General features: G+C 37.4%; 1 protein-coding gene across 1 annotated transcript in view; it reads right to left on the bottom strand.

Moving 5' to 3' along the window:
- LOC105061555 (protein STRICTOSIDINE SYNTHASE-LIKE 5) overlaps window positions 1–2083 on the bottom strand; it is an 82785-nt gene extending 80702 nt beyond the window's left edge. The window contains exon 1 of the mRNA XM_073245302.1: window positions 1640–2083. Within this exon, the coding sequence (XP_073101403.1) occupies window positions 1640–2083 (444 nt within the window). The remainder of the gene's footprint in view (window positions 1–1639) is intronic.
- Window positions 2084–20486: the final 18403 nt, after the last annotated feature.

Raw genomic sequence — 20486 nt, 5'->3', positions numbered from 1 at the left:
AACAAGAACAATCTTGAGGGAGGAAATTGAAGTTTTCTCACCAACGATCTGAGATAAACTCAGATGACGAAAAAATATCGAATCTCTGCTTCCATGAAAGGTGCCTTGATAATATTCAGAAACTCCAAAACTGGACGCTCCATTGTTGTTCCAGAAAACAGCATCTACAATTGGAGACACATATGACAGCAGTAGAGGTTCTCCCTTTTTTTTTGTATTTAAAAAATACCTAATAAGGGATGAGAACCGTTTTCAACCCCGTAGTTCTTGAGTGGAAATGGTAGTGGCGTCGATGGCAGCGGCGGTAGCAGCGACAGCGGTGGCGATTGCAGTGGCGATGGCAGAAGCAGCGACAGCAGTGGCGGCGGCGACGATGGCTGCGGCAGCGGATGCGGCGATCATAGTGGAGAAGGCTCAGACAGCGGCGGCGGCGACGATGGCCGCGGCAGCGGAGGCGGCGATCATAGCAGAGGCGGTGATGAAGATGAAGGGATGAGAGAGAGAGAGAGAGAGAGATTTAACGAAAACGGAGAATGGCTTTCAAGGTTTGCAGGGATCCACAGAGAGAGCAGCGGCGATGGTTTGAAGGGGGAACAGATCCCACTCTGTTTGAGAGGAGAGATTTGAGTTGTAGACGATCGGCGGTTGAAGAGGCGGAACATAGCACTCTGTTCCCTAAATAGGCTCTGATACCATGTTGACAAACAGAAGTATAAACAGAAGAAGAATAGAAAAGATGGTGAAGACGAAAATTTCAGAGGAAGAAGGATATATCTCTAGGACCAAATGGGCCCTTTTTATTAATTTTCATGGGCTCAATTTAGGAATTATACAAATATATTTTCCTCTAATTAGACGATTGCATTCCTAATCAGAGGAATTTACAGCTCATTTCAACAATTTTTTTGAAAAAATATTATAATTTTTATGAAAAAATATTATTATCAAAAAATAAAAATATTTTTATTATATAAAATTTTTAAATATAAAATATAATCAGTAACTATTAAATATATCCTACAAACTGATGGCTATATGAATCAATCCGACATGATGACGCGCTCCCCTTCAGATTTTCTACGCCGCCTCCGGTGCAAAAGAATTTCTCCTGGGATGTGTCTGCACAGCCCAAGGTTGCGGGTCCGGAAAGCCGCGGATTCAAAGATAGAATTAAAGTTCGATGGAGAATCCGTATTATTTTGCTAAAAATTTCTTCTTGACGACTTGTGTGTTTGTTTCCTTTTTTTTTTCTAAGCACAAGCTCTCTGGCTTACTATTTATGATTTGGTTTTGTTTGGACTTCGGTTAACCGACTCTCATGTCAGTTCAAAAAAGAATTATTAGTATCAAACAATAAAAACACTAGTTTGTAAATATTTTTGAGAAAGACTGATGCTACAAGGAATTCTAGACATGCATGTTCAACATGCTCAATCCAATGTCCAAATCAAACTTAAAGTTGGATCCTACTTTTTAAGTTTCAAGTTCTAAAACACTCAGCTATCGGCCCTTATCAATCTCCTCTACTTCTTCAAACTATAAAATCAAAACACGATAGGTATAAAGGCAACTTCTCATCCAACAACATCCTCCCTACTGATGAAACGGCAGAGCAAACTAGTTTTTTTTTTTGGCTCACCTTGTAGGATTCGGCGACGACGAGACTGCCGCTGGGGCCAAGGGCAAGACCCAGCGGCCGGCCACCAACATAAGCCCAGTCCTCCACCTTAGGCTCCCCGTCCTCGAGTCCAACTCTCCTTATCCAGCCATCAGAGCAACCAGTGTAAAGATATCCTTTCTCTGCGTCGTAAGCCAAGTCCTCCGGCCCGGGCAAGAGCCCCTCACCGATGCGCTCGCTGGCCTCGAGCACGCGGTTATGCCGCTCCTGCACGGCTATGGAATCGGCGAAAGAGTGGTCGCTGGGGAGCGGCGCCGGGTCGAAGTCCGGGGGCTGGAAGAAGATGGCAGCCAACAGAACGGGAACAAATATTAGCAGAAGAAGACCAAGGAAACGCGATGTGAGATTGGGCTTTGGAAGAGCGGAGGGGGGAGGTGGGGGGGGGGGGGTCCTTGGCTCGGCCATGGAGTGGCTGTGGCTGGGATGCTTGTGAATGTCGGGCAAGAATCATTTTTATATTTTATTAGATGGTCTCACTCGGTAAACCCCGCGCGACACGTGTAAACGGTCAGATTTGGACCGGACCCGTTTCATAAATTTCTCTTGAAAGGGTGATCCAATGGTTGCACAGAATTTTAATTGAAAAAAAGGTTGGTGGGCTGGGATTAGAGAGTTCCTAATCCCATGGTGCAATTTTGTTGTTGTAATCTTCCGGTCCGGCTGTGGCTCGATTTGATATTAGAAAATGACATCGATCTGATCTACTGAATAAAGACTTCGGATAGTGTCTACAAATAAGTTCACGTATTGGAGTGTGCGTGACGAAGGACCTTCGAATGATCAAATCAGTCAAGAACTAAAAACAAAGGAACAAAGAGAAGCATAAGATAATTAACCTCAAAGGATGCTCAAGGTACTTGCCTAGAGGTTCCCTTCCTCCTCTTTTATAGATGGAGGGCCGATATTCATTTTTTAAGAGAAATGACATCTTGCTGTTCCATAACCATATACGCAAAATCAAAGCATTGTGCTTATTTTGTTATTCTAGTGATGGAATCGTGATCTTAGCAATCTCCTACCCTTTCTATGAGATTTTGAGGGATTCTTAGTGCGAGGCATTCGCTAACGATCTTGAGGATAGTATAGTTCCTACACTAAATTGAGGGCATCCTAACTGCACGAGCCATCTCAGCTCTATAACAACCGGTTCTACCAGCATTAGAGGTTAATCCTATATCAGTTGACTTCACTCTCGAGTCCAAGGTCTGCTTCAACTCATACAAAGGGAGTTAAAATATTTTTTTGATTGAGGATCATCAATTATATACAGCTATTTTTTTTTTATGGTTTCAGTTAATGTGCTAGGTAGGTTTTCGAAGTATCATGATTTCGGATACGACAAACACATCACTCTAGATTTGTAACTCTCTACCTAGATCAACGAGCGATATGTGTATGCAAGCAGCACCATTATGCCAAAGTAGCATGTTAATCACCTTCGTTGAAAGTATCGATCCGCAGATTTCAAATTCGACCTACATCATTCCATCACATGTAGGGGTCGTAGGTGCCTGAATGAAGCGTCGCTTAATTTTAACCCTTGCAGGTCCTATATAGGCCATGCATCTTTTTACCTCCCATTGATATTTAAAGAAAAACTTTGCTACTCAAGTGATTTCTATTGAGTACTCAACATCTTTCTATAGTATTTGCCGCACATCTTCTATAGTTTTTCTGTTTTCTCAAGTTAGCTTTTTAGCAATCTTCAGTCATTCTCTCTCAACCCTAGGTTAGGTATCCTTGATATTTTCTCTTCTAGTCTCTTTTTTTTGTCCTTTCTTTCTGCATCGTTTTTCCTTTTTATCCTATGACAAAAATATTTGAGACCACCATTTTCATCGAAAGTCACTCTCTCGATCGATCTCAAGGTGCGAGGGCCCACCATAGGTATCTTCTATCTTCCTATAATTATTTGGAGATTGGGTCTAGTCCCTTTACTGCCTCAAAGCTGGTCGCATCGATCCTTTCTCCTAATGACTCGGAGGCTATTCACCTCTAGTATTAGATTCTTGGTGAATTTTGTCTGGAAATCCCTGATCCCGATGTCTAGATCTCAAGCCCACCTCTAGCCAGCTAGATCTCTATGTAGGAACATTGAAGACCGAGTTAAGGCTCTCACTTCATCCTTCTATTGTTCAAATGTTTAGACATTGCAGTATCATTCTAACTCTCTTTGTTCCAAATGCCTGAAGGTTTATCATTGCTTTCCTGTCATTTGACTTCTTTGTGAAGTTCATCCTACCATCCTTATTATCCAGTGGCCTAACATCAAATTGCACAAGACATGATTGTGCATAACCATACCAAGGTTGTGGAGTGTGCTTACTCCAAATATAAAATCTAGTTGGATAATGGGTCCCAACCAAAAAGCCAATGAGGCCTTAGGTAAGGTCAAATTAGTTTTATTAAACCTCCATGGTAACCAAGATTAAATTAAGGTCCACGTTGAGCCCATTAGAAAGAAAGCATGGCCAAAATTAATATGTGGAAGCTTTATTTGTCCAGGAAACATCAACAACTTAATCTAGGTCCACTTTTCATTAAATCCATCATCAAGTAGAAGCAATTAGCCAATTATTGATCACTTTAGAGCAAGAGTTAGGCTCCAAATTATATTACGTCAGCCCACCACTAGTAACTGGTTCTAGTTTCCAAAAGTAAACGAAGTATTCGGTCTCAACCAAGATACCCAAAGTTACAAGCAAGTAAAACTAGTAATTAGCTCTAAAGTTTGTTTTAGACAAAGTGTTTATCTTCCCTAGAAAATTTTGATGGAGTCTCGCCCTAGAACCTAAGGGATGTTCAGCATGTCCCATTTAGTGAGTCAAATTTAGGATATGTTTTCAGTTAGGAAAACCTAAGATTAGCAAGGTCTAGAAAACCTTGCGGAGAATAAGAGTCAAAAAGAAGCCCAGAGAAACCAAGAAATGACTAGCAAATTTATTTGAGTTCACGATGAAATCGGACAAGAGGCTTAAAGGAAAATGATAATGAAAAAGAGTGAAGAAAGACCAGAGAGTAAATAGAATTTTATCTGAATTTTTCTTTCCTTTTCCTAAGGCAAAAACAAGCATTTTATTTAGCTTAGTGATGGATAGTGGCTATCCTAGTAGCTGGGGTACGATCATAGCAGTACTAATGTACCAGATTCTATAGTTAAGCATACTTGAACGAGAGTAGTACTATTGAATGGATGACCTATTGGAAAGTCCTTGTGTTGCTGCAATTAAGCATGCTTAGGTGAGAGTAGTACTAGGATAGGTGATCCATTAACAAGTTCTTATGTTGCACCCCTTTTAATTTTCATCTATCCCAATAGTTGTCTTGCTACTAAAGCAAGTGGACATAGGCCTAGACAGAAGTTCTAAAGTTACACCTCAAGTTGGCCATGCAACACGGCCATATGAATCTGGAGCAATGCCTTAGAGATCATGTAAGGTCTTAAAACTATTACAACCTCAAATTTTTATGAGCACTAATGATCTTAATTTATCACAAAATATTTCATATTAATAAATAATAAAATTTGTTCATTTTATAAAATTAAATCATCTGATATTAGTATTGATGATGCTCTATCTATTTAATCCTTTCAACTATGATCCCAACCATAGACATATACATGTATCTTGTAACTTTGAAAAAAAAAATGAAGGAGGATTGTGAGCTTTACAGTTTAATTAGTAAAAATCTCTACACATACATACTAATATAATAATATAATTTAAAAATAATAATAAATAATATTTGAATGAAAAATATAGTACATAAAAGTTTACATCAAATATCCGTGATAACTTAAACATCCACATAAATATATTCAAATAGTTATTTTATCAAAAAAGATATATCATGATGTAGCAACAAGTGAAATATTTATTCATCATTGTTTTCATGTATTTTGTTCTTTCTTTCTCTTATCATAATTTAAAATTTGATAATTTTTTACTTTCTGGCTTTGGATTAACCAAAATTATATCTTAGTCCATGATTGGCAAATCAAATTCTCATGCGTAAATCCGTGGAGGCTATTACAAACATAAGCTTTTAGGGATAATCTATGTTAAGCTCATGGAGGCTATCCCATGCTAAGCTCATAGAGGCAATTCCATGCATAAGTTCTTGAAGGCTATCTCATGTATAAGTCCATAGTGGTTATCCTATGCATAAGCTTGTACAGGCTATCCTATGACAAGATTAGTCCAAATTATTTCTTATCCATCAGATTATTAAATATTATTTCATCAAAATAATTTTAATTTAATATTATGTTAAGATAAATATATCATAGCTATAGAAATATATCATCAATTATCGATGTACATATATAATCAATATATAATATATTCATGTCAAAAAATCATGTAATAATGATATCATCTCATGCAAAGTCAAATCTACCAATACAAATCCAACGATATGAAACCAATAATATAAATCTAATAATATAAATTAATCTAATATATATATATATTAAAATAAAGATTTTTTTATCGTTTGACGTACGTAATGCGCCGCTTTTGTAGCACCGCCATCTGTATAAAAAATAGTATATGCGGGATACATGCGCTTCGACAGTGGCGTGGACTCTGGACCCATGGTAGGCCCAGAGAAACTTGAGAACAGCCTTAATGTACTCCACAAATTGATTAAGCATATACTTTGGATACGCGCTACAACACTATGGCATGGACTCTGGACATGCGGCAAGCCTGGGGAAACTTGAGATAAGCCTTGATATACTCCACGAATTAATTAAAAACTTGAGATGTTTAAAATAATTCCATTGGCTGATCTGGTATAGTCAATTAGTCTCCAATAGTTTAATCAATAATTTCACAATCCAATATATATTAAATCATCATCTACGAGGTGACCAAATTGCATTTTGCTTTGTAATTTAGGCAGACAAATTGATCAGCTCTGGAGTTGGCTTTAATATAGAGAAGCTTCTGTTTGATATGTGTAGCGCACCGCATTCATATTAAATCATCATCTACGAGGTGACCAAATTGCATTTTGCTTTGTAATTTAGGCAGACAAATTGATCAGCTCTGGAGTTGGCTTTAATATAGAGAAGCTTCTGTTTGATATGTGTAGCGCACCGCATTCACAAGGGACTTGGCGAAGAGAGTCTTCTAATCAAGGGACTTGGCGAAGGGAGTCTTCTAATCAAGGGACTTGGCGAAGCCTATGGCAATGATGGTTTTTCTAGTGCTAAACTAACTGATGAGGAGGATGGCACAGCCAGTGATCTTGCCCTCATGGATGAGCTAAAGGATGATGCCAGCTACCTTGCGGATGGATTGGTGGCCAACCATGCGCTTGGAGACGACGCAAGCCTCTGAAGCAGAGTCGAGGCCCAAGCCATGGATGTGTGAGTGGGCACTAATATACTCGATTCAAATGAGATCTCGACTCTCCGAGAGCCTCTTGAGCTCTGCTATGACAGTGGAAAGGGAGAAGAGAGCGAGGTCCAAAGGTGAAAAGTAAAGTAGAGAAGAACGAAATGTTAATACGAAAAAAGGGGAAGGGACTTTAAGAGGAGCTAGGCGGCAAGAGGTCCATGAAAAGTCCCAAATTTAGAAAATAATAAAATAGCATATAATCCATACTATGCACAAAATACATCTTTTCATTATTTTAATTATTTTGAAATATATATAAAATAGATATTAATAAATCAATAAAATAAAATATTTTTTTAAGAAAAATCGCATCTCATGCATGACACGAGATTATAAGCTAGTAATATATATAAATAATGGTGATCATATACATAGATTCTTACATCTACTGATGATAAACTCAATCAAATTATATATATATATATATATATATATATATATATATATATATATATATATATATATATATATATATATATAGTGGGGATCATGTATATAGATTTTTATCTCTATGATGACAAACTTGGCCATAATATTTACTAGTTCATGCCTAGCATGTCCAATCAATCTGAATCAATCCAACTCCTTAATGAATTATTAACATAAAAGTATAATAAATTATTATTAGATTTATATTTCCAAAGCTCTAATATCTATATTACTTTTAATCCCAATTTTCTCAGTATCCTATCTAACATATGAATAATTGATAAAAAATATTTAGGAATTTATCTTAATTTAGGGATTAGAGTGTAAATCCCGTTGCTTAACATTTTCTTGTCTGATTGATTGCACCTCTATAGCATCGAATCAATATGCAGGAATTTATAATAATTAGAAGCAATTGCAGTGCAAATCAAGGATGCAACAGATCAAATAATAGCATCCAATCGCCCAAGTGTAGCTGTGGATAACTGATGGATCATAAAATGAGTCACATCAGAGTAAGAAGGGCAAGATAAGATCATCAATGATGAGGTTCAAGGATGCTTGGCTTTAATCAGATAGAAGTCAACATGTTGAATGGTCGTAAAAGGCTAATCTAGAACCCTCTAGGGGTTCACCAGGGGTCTACTGTCAAGTCCCCTAAGTCCATCTCTCATAAATCTTTTGATCCAACTAGAGACACAAAAGATAGAGTGAGAGGAAAAAGAGAGAAACAAGAAAGGAAGAGAGAAAAAAAAGAGAGAAGAGAGAATTCTCACTATAAGAATTTGTAATATTAGCAACAGTATTAGCAATAGAAAATAAATTCATCGCTAATAATAGTCTTTAAACATCACAAAAATGATCTAAAAAATTAGCCGTCATTAATACTATTAGCGAAAGAATTCTGACAATTAGCGATGGTAAAAATCGTCACTAATAAATTTAATTTTTTTAAAAAAAAATTAGTTATAATTATAATTAAATTAATTAATTACTGACTGGCATTAGCAATGGCCACCTTTTTCGTCACTAATAGTCCACCAAAAATACCTCCTCGGCCTATGGGAGAAAAAAAAAATTTATGCTACATCCCTTCCCCTTCCCGTGATTCTTCCCTCACCGGCACTTCTTCTTTCTTGGCTTCCCCCCTCGTCGGTGCCTCCTTCCCGACAGTTCTCCCCCTCGTCGGTGCCTCCTTCCTGACGGTTCTCCCTCCCTACGCTCTGACGTCCCGCAGCCCTGAGCCGGTGCTTCGGCCATGCCCATGGCCTCCCCGACCTCGCCGCCCCGACCCCACCGGCCCGACCCTGCGACCCCTGCCCCACTTTCCCCAGTCCGCTACCCCGACCCGCACCACCTTCCTGCGCCCCATCCCCACGCTCTCGTCTTCGCGATCATGTCCCCAAGCCGACATCCCATCCCCGTGCTACCCCCCCGCGCCTCAGTCCCGTTCCCCCCTCCTCGATGCCTCCTTCTCGGTGGTTCCCCCCTCCCTATGCTCCAGCATCCTATGGCCTCGAGCCCGCATGGCTTCCCCCCCCCTCACCGATACCTCCTTCTTGATGGTTCCCCCCTGCAGTGCCTCCTTCCTGACGGTTCCCCCTCCCTGCACTCTGACATCCCGTGACCTCGAGCTCGCACTTCGGCCATGCCCGTGGCCTCCCCTACCCCACCGGTCCTGACCTCATCACCCAGGCCCCACTGGCTCGACCCTGCTGCCCCTACCCCGCCGCCCCCAACCTGCGGCCTCGACCCTGCAGCTCCTACCCCACCGACCCGACCCCACAGCCCTAACCCACGCCGCCTTCCCACGGCCCCATCCTCTCACCCACGTCTCTGTAGCTGCATCCCCAAGCCAGTATCCCATCCCTGAGCCATCCTCTCATGCCTGAGTCCCTGCGCACCAGTCCGTGCCTCAGTCTCTATGCGCCAGCCTGCCTTCTGCTGTGAGTATTAGCGATGGCATTAGCGATGTCGAATGCCATCACTCAAAGTTAATTTTTTATTTAAATTATGTTAATTAAGTATAATTAGGTATTAAAAACTAATTAATTAAATATTAATTTAATTAATTAGTTAGATATTTAATTAATTAATTAATTAAAAATATGGGATTTGGGTCTCGGCATGCAGAGTGCTCGGATTGAGGAACAGGTAGCCCCTGCATTGCAAACAAAGGGTCGGGGTATGCCCTACACGCTCAAGCTCTGGGTCCCAACTGGCGTCCAAGACATCCAGTCCCCACACGCCCTGCGTGCTCTAGCCAAGGGAAGGTACCAGTCAACATTGCGAACACGGAGCTGGGGCGTGCCCTAAGCACTCGGGCCTCGGGTCCTAGCTGGCATCCAAGGCATCCAGCCCTCATATGCCCTGCACGCTCAGGTCGATGGAAGGTGTCAGGTAGCATTGCAAACATCGGGTCTGCCCCAACCGATGTCCAAGGCAGCCAGTCCTCGTGCAAGGGCCGAGTGCATATTCTATGGCATCCCATAATTGGATATTAATTTAAGTAATTAATTAGGTGTTAGTTTTAAAAAAAAATTGTATTGCATGGAACCATAGATCCATCTTTTGATTAATGTACATATTCTACTATATCTGTATATTTATATATTTTTATATAGATGAAAGAATTATATAAATTAGTTAATTAATTATTCAGTATGGATAATTTGAAAAATATAAGTAATTTAATAGACTATTACAGTAATCAAACGATATAATAAGGGTTCGAAAGAAATTTCGGATAGTATTTCTCTTTAATTCTCCCCACATATATTCAGCCATGTGGGGAGAACTAAGAAAAAATATTGTCAAAATTTTTTTCGACCTCTGTTGTGTATCGTTTGAATACTATATTTATCCTATAGAATTAATATATTTTTTGAATAAGATAGAATCTTCTATATCTATTAGTTGATGATAGGATGCATTTACTATGTAAGCCATTTTGAATGATAAAATAATTAATTAACAGTTATCCTGTATTTATATATATATACATAATTTTAAGATAGTGTGCCATAGACCGTAGTTGGATAGACCGTCGAGGAGTCGATGGGGTGATTTCTGCTGAATATAGTGAGGGTGTAGAGTACTTCTGCGATTTTACTTTTAGGAATGCAGTATTCTTACATCAAGGATGAGCTCGTTGCCCTTGTAACAGATATGGTAATAGAAAAATGTTTGATAGAGGTATAATTACTATCCATTTGTATAAGAGTGGATTTATGCCCAACTACAAGCATTGATACCTGCATGGGGAGACATGGGAGAAAATTGCAAGGCTCTAAAGCGAGCAGGACAGGGATATAGATAGAATGATAGATATGATTTTGGATGCGGCTGGTCCTAAATTTAACTGAGATATAAAGGATGATCCAGAAGCTGACAGCGACGATTTCTACTGTATACTGAAAGATGCTGATGAACCACTATGGTCGGAATGTGAAACATACACTGTATTATCAGCTATGTCAGAGTTGTTGAACTTGAAGGCTGAGTTTAATATGACAGTCAGTTATTATGATAGGATGATAGCAATAATAAAGAAAATACTATCGAAGGATGAGAAGCTTGTTGGGAGCTTCTATACTTTGAAAAAAATAATGAAAGGGTGGGGCATGAGATATAAGAAGATAGATGCATGCCATAATGATTGCATATTTTTCTACAAGGAGGACCAGCTAAAGAGTTCATATGACGTATGCGGTAAAAGTTAATTTAAGCCGAGGCAAGAGAGTAAGAATCAAAATGACATACCATACAAGATTTTTCGATACCTTCTCCTCACTCCTAGACTTCGGAGGCTCTACTTATCCAAGAGTACTACTGGACATATGAGATGATATAAAGAAAATATTCATGAGTACTCTAATATGATGAGTCATCCATCAGACAGTAAGATATGAAAGTAATTTGATGCTTGCCATCCTTTATTTGTTCAGAAATTACACAATATCCGTCTGGATCTATCTACGGATGACTTTGTATCGTTCAGTCATGCAGTGGCTCTTTATTCATCTTGACCAGTCTTTATTACTCCATACAATCTTCTGCTTGGGATGTGCATGAAAGAACATAACATCTTTCCTACATTAGTCATTTTTGGACTATGATATCCTGGTAGAAGCATTGATGTATATTTAAGGTCTCTTGTTGATGAGCTGAAATTCTTATGGTCTGATGACATACGTACTTTTGAAGTATTAAAGAAGTAGAATTTTGTAATGAAGGCTGCATTGATGTGGATCATTAGCGATTTTTCTGTTTATGGGATGCTATTAGAATGAAATACTCATGAAAAGCTTGCATGTCCCTATTGCATGGAGAATACAAAATCATTTCAACTTGAGCATAGTCATAAGTCCTGCTGGTTCGATTGTCATCATCAATTCATCTCCAAGCATCATCCTTTTTGAAAGTAGCGAGACAATTTCAGGAGGAATAAGATAGAGAAAGACCATGCACCCCTGCACCTCAATGGTATTGAAGTGTTTCTGAGAGTATTCCAACTGGATAAAGTCCAGTTTAGCATGTTATTTGACAAGCAGAAGCCTCGGAGGTTCGGTAGAACTCATAACTGGATGAAGCAGAGCATCTTCTAGAAATTACTGTACTAGTCCATCAATTTGATCCGTCATAACCTAAATATCATATATATTGAGAAGAATATATTCGATAATATTTTTTATACTATTATGGATATCGAGGATAAGACGAAGGACAATCCCAAGGTTCGAGCAGATGTGAAGAATATGTGCAAGCATCCTCTATTAGAGCTGATGAAGGTGTCACCTGAAAAATTTCTGAAGCCAAAAGTATCTTATACCTTAACAAGAAAATAGTTGAAGAATGTTTGTGAATGGTGTAAAAGTCTTAAATTTTTAGATGGTTATACAAGTAATCTAGCTCGGTACGTCAATATCAAAGATTGCATGTTCTATGGGCTAAAGAGCCATGACTGTCATGTTCTTCAACGATTACTTCCATTGGCTTGACGTGATCTCCTTTCCAACTCTATATAGAGTTTTTTTATCGAGCTCAGCCTTTTCTTCAGAGATATTTGTATTACCGAACTTTCCACTAACGACATCTCCAATCTTGAGGCTAGCAGTGTAGAGACCATATGCAAGTTGAAAAAAATATTTTCTTCTAGCTTCTTCGACTCCATAAAGTACCTCATGATTTATCTAGCATATGAAGCCAAGGTGGGGGGACCAGTGCAGTATAGGTGGATGTATCCATTTGAAAGATACATGTACAGTCTCAAGAAAAGTAAAAAATAAAGCTCAAGTTGAAGGTTCTATTGTGGAGGCTTATATAACAGAAGAAATTTTAAATTTCAATCGATACTACTTTAATCCCAGTGTGCAGACAAAGCTGACTTAAGTGGGTCGAAATGATTATGGTGGTGGTGAGGGATCAGAGCAGGAGATCTCAATATTTGTCTATCCCGCTCGTGAATTTGGGCACGAGGTTTATCGGGCTCTCTTCGATACTGAACTTTGACAGGCAGAAATATATATTTTACTAAACTGTAAGGAGGTCAACCCATATATCTTATAAGTATCCATCATAATCCCAACTCTTTAATTACTTATTTCAGTATACTTATTTTATACATGTTTAGACAATATGATGAGATACTGAGATAGGACCATTCAAGAATAAGTGTTGAAGAAATATCCACATGGCGCTCATAGAACTTTGCATGTTGGTTCCATCAATTGGTAAGCATCCATTATCAATTTATATATTTTAAATTTTTTTAATTTATTCTTTTTATAATATGTAGGTCATGCAAGAGGACGAATCCATACCAAAAAAGTTGAGACCATTAGCTTACGGACTAACAAAATACGTGACATGTTATAATGGCTATAACGTAAATGATTTTAAAGTTCACACCCAACAACATAAAAATCATAGAAGTACAATGAACAGCGGTGTGTGTAAAGGATAGCTGGTCGGAAGAGGCAGAGAGTGACTACTATAGAATCTTCGAAGAAATGATCGAGATAATCTACATTGGAGATAATAGTGTCATTTTATTTAAGTGCCAATGATTCGATAACAACAATGGTATGAAGGTTGAGCCATGGTACGGGCTTATTGAAATCAAACATGGATCAAAAGCATATGTCAACGAGCCATTTGTGCTAGCTCAACAAGCTACTCAAGTGTATTATATTCTTTTTCCATCAAGGGAGAGAGAAAGGAAAGATTAGTGGGCTATATGTCGAGTTAAGTCTCGAGCCTTTCATTACGCACTCGAAGAAGAAGAAGAGCTCCAATTATCAGAATATTTTCAGGAAGATAAAACATTAGGGTTTCATCGATCTTCGATAGATGCCGAGTTGGATGCTCCATAAATTCTTGTACATGATGGCCAACATAAGGAGGTAGACCCAACTGATTTTATTTTCAAGGACAATCCTATCCAAAAAGGAGAAGAAGAGGAAGAAGTGGAAGAAGAGGAAGAATCGAAAGAAGAATTCGAAGGTTATAGACATCTGAAGAGGTCGATGAGTAGTACTAAGTATATAATCCTTGAATCTTTTTAATTATTTATCTTGCATTATTTTAAATCTTGCATTGCCATCCATAATTGTATGATTAATTTGGTGAATCTATTTATTTTTATTTTTAGAGATTATACACCATATCTTTCAGAGAATGGAGCCATGCCAGCCGAGGATAGAGCTCTTGAGGAGAGAGCGATCATGCGGCCAGCTCGTATGATTTTGCACCTCTCACATCAGGCGGTAAATTCTAATACTTTAGATATTTTTGTTTATATTATTTTATCCTTTACTAACTAATATAACATTCTTTATATTAGATATTTTGTACTCAGGTTCGGATGATAGGAGGTCACCAGTGACCCCACAGTCACATGTAATAGCGACCGGCTCCTAGACATAGAGCCATGGTTGAGGATCCATCTAGTTCACAGCATCTCCAAACCAATCGAAGGATAGAGAGCTCATCCATGTTCAGAGCCGCTCGTAAGTACTACAACTTCAATTAATATGTTTAAAATTTAATCATTTTAAAGTTAACATTTATTTTTCAAAATCAATTTTGTAGCATGTTTAGAGAGCTGGAGTATCTCGTGTGGTTACCAACATCATCCGTGCTTGATATCGAGGCCGGTGAACGAGTTCTCTAGCTGCCATCTGGAGCTAGTGATGCAGCTTGGGAGATATTTCAGATAAGTCAGAAATATTTAATTTTTAAATTTATGATATATTTGTATTTTACTTATTAATACATGCTTCAATTCTATCTTGCAGGAGTACTACCGATTCGAGACTCCTAAGGATGAGGAGGTTGACCCTTAAATCTTCGATGAGGTAGCCACACAAAGGCTCCGAGATGGCCTCAGGCAGTATGTCATCGAGCATTCCAATTCTCAGTCACAATTGGACTGGAGGTCCTACAATGATTATCGGATGCAGACAGATATATGGGAGGCCCTCTACGATCAGTGGAGTAGCGAGTACTCCAGTAGGTGGTAGAGGATTCGACAGAATTGGGCCATCCAAAAGGATCCGATCAGGCACATGGGTGGCTCCATCGGCACACATGTTGTGGCCAACAGATTGATAAGAAATTTATATCAAAACTCTTCACTAGAACTATAAAAACTCTTATATGTATATTTTAATTAATTTAATTTTATTATTTTCTTATTATAGACACAGTAGCTAAGTCATCCACTAGGCCAGCTGTGGTTGTGGAAGGCCACACACCAGTCTAGAAGGACTAGTGATATTTAGATTCTAGGTCATGATAAATCACAGTAAAAATTTTAAACTATATTTATTAAGTTGTTATAGGATCTGATATGTATATTAGAACTAACGTATTTCTAAACTGTGTAAGCGGATTGCATGGAGTATGTCATTGCGTGGCATGGTGATGATCCGTCCACTCTGCCCCTCCTTGACCTTGAGGGATGCCTCAAGGTCGTCAGAGGGGTGAGCAAGAGCCGGGTTATAAGATTCAGTCATAGTTTCGATCCTCCAACAGCTCGATACTCTTTGACGTCCTCACGGGCCTCGACATCTTAGACTTGGAGTGATGTACATGTGGAGGAGATCGTGCAGAGGCTTCAGAGCTAGTGATCTCAGAGCTTTTAGAATGCCGTCTACAATATGATCATAGACATTCTCTGAGATCTACAACTGCATAATCAATAGGGCTCGTTATCCTAGCCATCATATCAGGTAATTCTATTAGTAAACTCTTTTACTTGTTTTAAGTTTTCATATTTAGAAGCTTCACATATTTAAGCTTGAGTCAGAAAAAGAGATCTAGGGGCTAAAAATTCAATCTAACCATCCATTTGATGGGCCGGAGGTATCTATAACTCCGTATCATTGAATAAAATATATAAGAATAATTTATTCAAAAATCAGAAGAGTATATCAAAAGATATGCCTCCATATCGAAAGAACGTCTCTACATCAAAACTTATTAATAATATTTTATTTTTCTTTATTTTAGGATGCTGGAACATCCGGCTCTCATCCACCAACTGCTGGAGAGAAGCAGGAGGACGAGAAGGAGGACGATGAGGAGGATCTGATCTAATTTTTTTTATTTTGATGTATTGTATTTTTTTGATATTGCTTGTAAAATTATATAATTTATATTTTTAATATAATAGAATTAGTTTCTTATTTGTAATTGCGATATTATCTTTAGATTTTAATTATAACAGGTGTTGGAAATTATAATTGATTATGATTAATTAAAATAAATTTTAAAAATATTATTATTAATTTTTTAAAAAAAATAAAATTAACTATCACCGATGGTATTAACGATGGCTTCAGCGGTCATTAATACTTATTAGCGACGGCATTAACGACAAAATAGCCATCGCTAATTTTTTAAAATTTTTTAAAAATTTAATTTAAAAATAAAAAAATAAATAGCAACAGAATTTGACCGTCATAAATACCGTTACTAATAGCTATTATTAGAGATAGTTAAAAAATCCATCACTAATAGGGGCAATTAGGGACAAGGGTTGTTCTGACCATCAATTCGCAATGATGTTCCGTCGTTAATACTATTACCGACAGTAAAAATACTATTAAAAAATTTTTATAGTATCTCTCCTCCTTGTTCTTCAAAATAGGAGAACTTTTACTCCCTCTCCTTTTTCCAAACAAAGCAATGGGACAACTAATAGCTAGCAATAGTGGCAACAACACTTAACAATGGTGATCAGCTGAATCGAAAGAAAAAATAAAAGGAATAAGAAGAAGTAGAGTATCTAGCTTAAGCCCTTTTTCTTCCTTCTATTTTTTTGTTCTCTTTCCATGACCAACTCACCTACCAATGAGCACTGCCTCCATGTGAGGCCTTACTGGTCTTTGGAAAAAATGATGGAGATCGGCCCAAACTAGTGGCCAGTGGTCGTGAATGAGGAAAAGTAAATTCGATCTATTTCAATGTGGATTTCTGGCAATTCTCTAGCTCCAATCAAGATGGAACGATGACTATGAGACCATGAAAGAGAGGGAATCAATGGTTTAGGTCTTACCTAGGTTCGACAAGGCTAACATGATGATTCGATGACCTATTTCTGGCAAAATCCAAAGAAAAACTTAAAGAAGAAATAGGAAATTGGCAGAGGCCTCTTGAGAAATTGTTGGTGAAATCCAAAGGAAAAAAACTGTGATAACTAGATCCTAGAGGCCAGATGCATGAATCTTAAAGTGGTCAAAGGAAAAAAATTTGAAAGAAGGCTCCCGATGGGAGTCTCCTCCTTCTATTGAATCTAAGAAGTGCCAGAGTCCTAAGGCAACTAGGACCCCAAGCACTCTATAAATCACCTCCTCCCTCCTAAACCATCCACAACAAGCACCGACCTTCCTCCCACATCTTTCTCCTTATTTTCTCTTGTTGAAGTCGCAGATTATTCTTATTGTGCCTGCCTAAAATCCTCATCGGATATGTCACCAAAGCCTGAGGTAAGCCCGACCCCTCTTCCTCTCCTTCTTCCCCTTTAAGGTTCTCTCTCTCTCTCATATCTCTCTCCCCTTCTTTCTAGAGTTTCTCTCTTATACTTTCTCTCTCTAGATGATGAGGGGATCCTAGATGCTATTTTATCTCTACTTTCTCTCTCTTCACCCAATTTTTCTCTTTAAGAAGACCAATGGATCTTATTTCGAGCCATCCTTTTCCTTCTAAGGATCTGTGTTGACTCCAACAACATGACCTCAATTTATTTTTTATTTAATTTTATTAAATTTATCGAATATAAATAGATAATGATTTAATATTTTAAATAGAATTACTTGATTCATTTAACGAAGTCTAAAGATTTAGGATGAACACGGTAAGTAGATCTTATACTTTTTATTTATTTTTAAATTATCATATTTTTCATATATAAGATCTGTTACTGATGAAATTATATTTTTTATAAAATGAGGATCAGCATGAGATATGAAAAAATATATTTTAATATGATCATTGATTTCATGAATATATTTTATAAAAATAGTATGTTTGTGAAGTATGAATTTTATTATTTTTTTATCTACATATTTATATATTTTAAGAAAAATATATAAAGATCTCAAAGGCTCTCAGATAGCTATCAACGAATCTCCATGAGAAGGTTGACATCTAGAGCTAGCATCTATAAGAACACAGATATTGTCAGTGGATATAAAGTTGGTATATGAAACATAAACTCTATCGATTAGAAACATTAGCCCTATCATAGATATAAAATGATCATATTATGAATATCTGCGAGTAATATTTTGAAACATAAAATGAATATCTGAGAAAAATGGCTTGCGAATCATGTTTACGAAATTTCATGATTTATGCATGCATATTTATCTTTATAACTTATTTTATAATATACTCTATGAAATATTTTATTTTTATAATATTTGTTATTTTTTAAATATTGCATTATCATAGAACAACTTATATTTGATCCGATAAGGAAGCATAAGTTTTACTTACTAAGCTAGTGTAGTTCATACCTCTCTATTTTTTTTTCTTTTACAAAGGAATAAGATTAGATATGATGAAGAATCTAAACTTAGAGACATGTATAGTAAGCTTGGAAATTTTGTAGTTGAAACTTAGTTTATTAGATGATCATGACTTGTGGTTAACTATTTATGAATTTTAGATATAAATTTCGTAGTTGATTTTGGATTTAGATGCTCTGAAGTAATCTTAGTTTAATTACTTGATAAATGATAAAATTAAATCTCTTATTATATTTTATTTATGATGAATTTTATCTGATTATAATTGTTAGACTTCGTATTATTGAGAGCAGCATCTCTCAGTAGTATGGCCGTATTATGTCTCGAATTTGAGGCGTAACAAGAACGAAGTCTTCAGGCTTTAGTTTAGTTTCTGGGTTGCCCTAGGACTCTTGACTCCACTGGAGTAGGAAGAGAAAAGGACTCCTAACTAGAGTTTTCTTCCCCTACAAGCTTATGCCAAGCATACATGAGCTCATGGATCCAGGCCTCTTCAGGCCGGCCCATGGGCGAACAAAAGGGGATAATTACATCAAGACCACCGGTAGATTTGAGCTATTATTTGCCCAGACCAGCCTTTTTGTAGTAAACCTAACTCAATCCAAACAGGCCTAGAGCAATGAATCTGTCCAATTTTTGCTACAGGCAATGCCAGGTTAGTCCAAATTAACAAGGAACCAGGTTTAATTTTTGGCAAAAATTCCCCCATGATGTCATGCTTGTAAACAAAGATTTTCGCCGAGAGGCTATGCTATCTTTTACATAAAGCATACTATAAGACATGTAATTACCAAATTCAAGAATGCATGTGTCAAAAACACATTCAAAACCATCACCACATGGGACAAGGAACGTAGCAGGGAATGGGACAGCAAAATAGTAGCATCTAGGTGACCAACGAATTTAAACCGAGGTCAATTGTGGACAATATCCAGTAATTTTGCTATCCGATCCAGCTGGCAGTCTCATGTCATTCTTTTATTTATCAGATGAATAATTCAAATGGTTTTCCTTTTTGAAATTAGAGACATGAAGATCCACTCTTCTTGACTCAATCATTTAAGCACTAACAAATGCAAAATGCCATATTATAAGGAACATTACATTCTCTTCTAGTCATATTCTGAACAACTAACACCAGCATGGACATTAGTTTTATTACTGGGGAAAGGAAATTTCCTCATAAAACACACCCTTGCCCTCATGAATGGGATCTCATGCTGGTTTCTACATCTTTGCTTGGGAAGCATATTGGTACTCAGTCTATGAAAAACATCAAACTTCGAAAATTAATGTGCTTTATGTTAGACATTAAGGTCATGGTACCAAAATGATTCTAATATGTTAATTATGATTTATATTATAATTTTTAATGCGAGGATCATTTTCAAAGAAGAAACTAAAAATCAAAAGGTATCGATAATGAGTTATGAGAAAAAGGAAGAAAAGAAGAAATATAGAGCTCCTATAAAAGAACATTAAATAATTAAACCTCAGTAGCCAATCAGACCTTGGTCTGCTACTTTGGCACTCAGCTGCCTTATACCATTCATGTTGCTTTATAATGTGGCACATTTCGTCATGCCAACTCCAGTGGAGCAATGAGAGAGTATGCAACACACCAGCTGAATGACTTTCTGAGTTATAGTTTTGTGTTACCAAACCATTTTTATTAGATAAATTAATATATCTACACCCTGCAGTGACAATTTTTGGAGGATTACTGCTCTGTTTTGGATATTGGATAAAATATTTCTGTTTTTTTTTTTTTCAACCTTAGATTCTCATTGCCTGTAAGCTTGCAGTGGTAGATATGGTTAATAATCTGGTGACCGATCTGGACTAATCAAATTTAACGACAACAAGCTTCTGGACTAGCTCTTGCAAACATTTTCTATCACCTCAATGTAGATTAGCAAAATGTACCAAAAAATG

The sequence above is a fragment of the Elaeis guineensis genome, chromosome 11 (assembly GCF_000442705.2).
Source record: "Elaeis guineensis isolate ETL-2024a chromosome 11, EG11, whole genome shotgun sequence".
In the NCBI taxonomy this organism is placed as follows: domain Eukaryota; kingdom Viridiplantae; phylum Streptophyta; class Magnoliopsida; order Arecales; family Arecaceae; genus Elaeis; species Elaeis guineensis.
The sequence above is the reverse complement of the archived record's forward strand: the minus strand, read 5'-3'. Positions and strand labels throughout refer to the sequence as shown.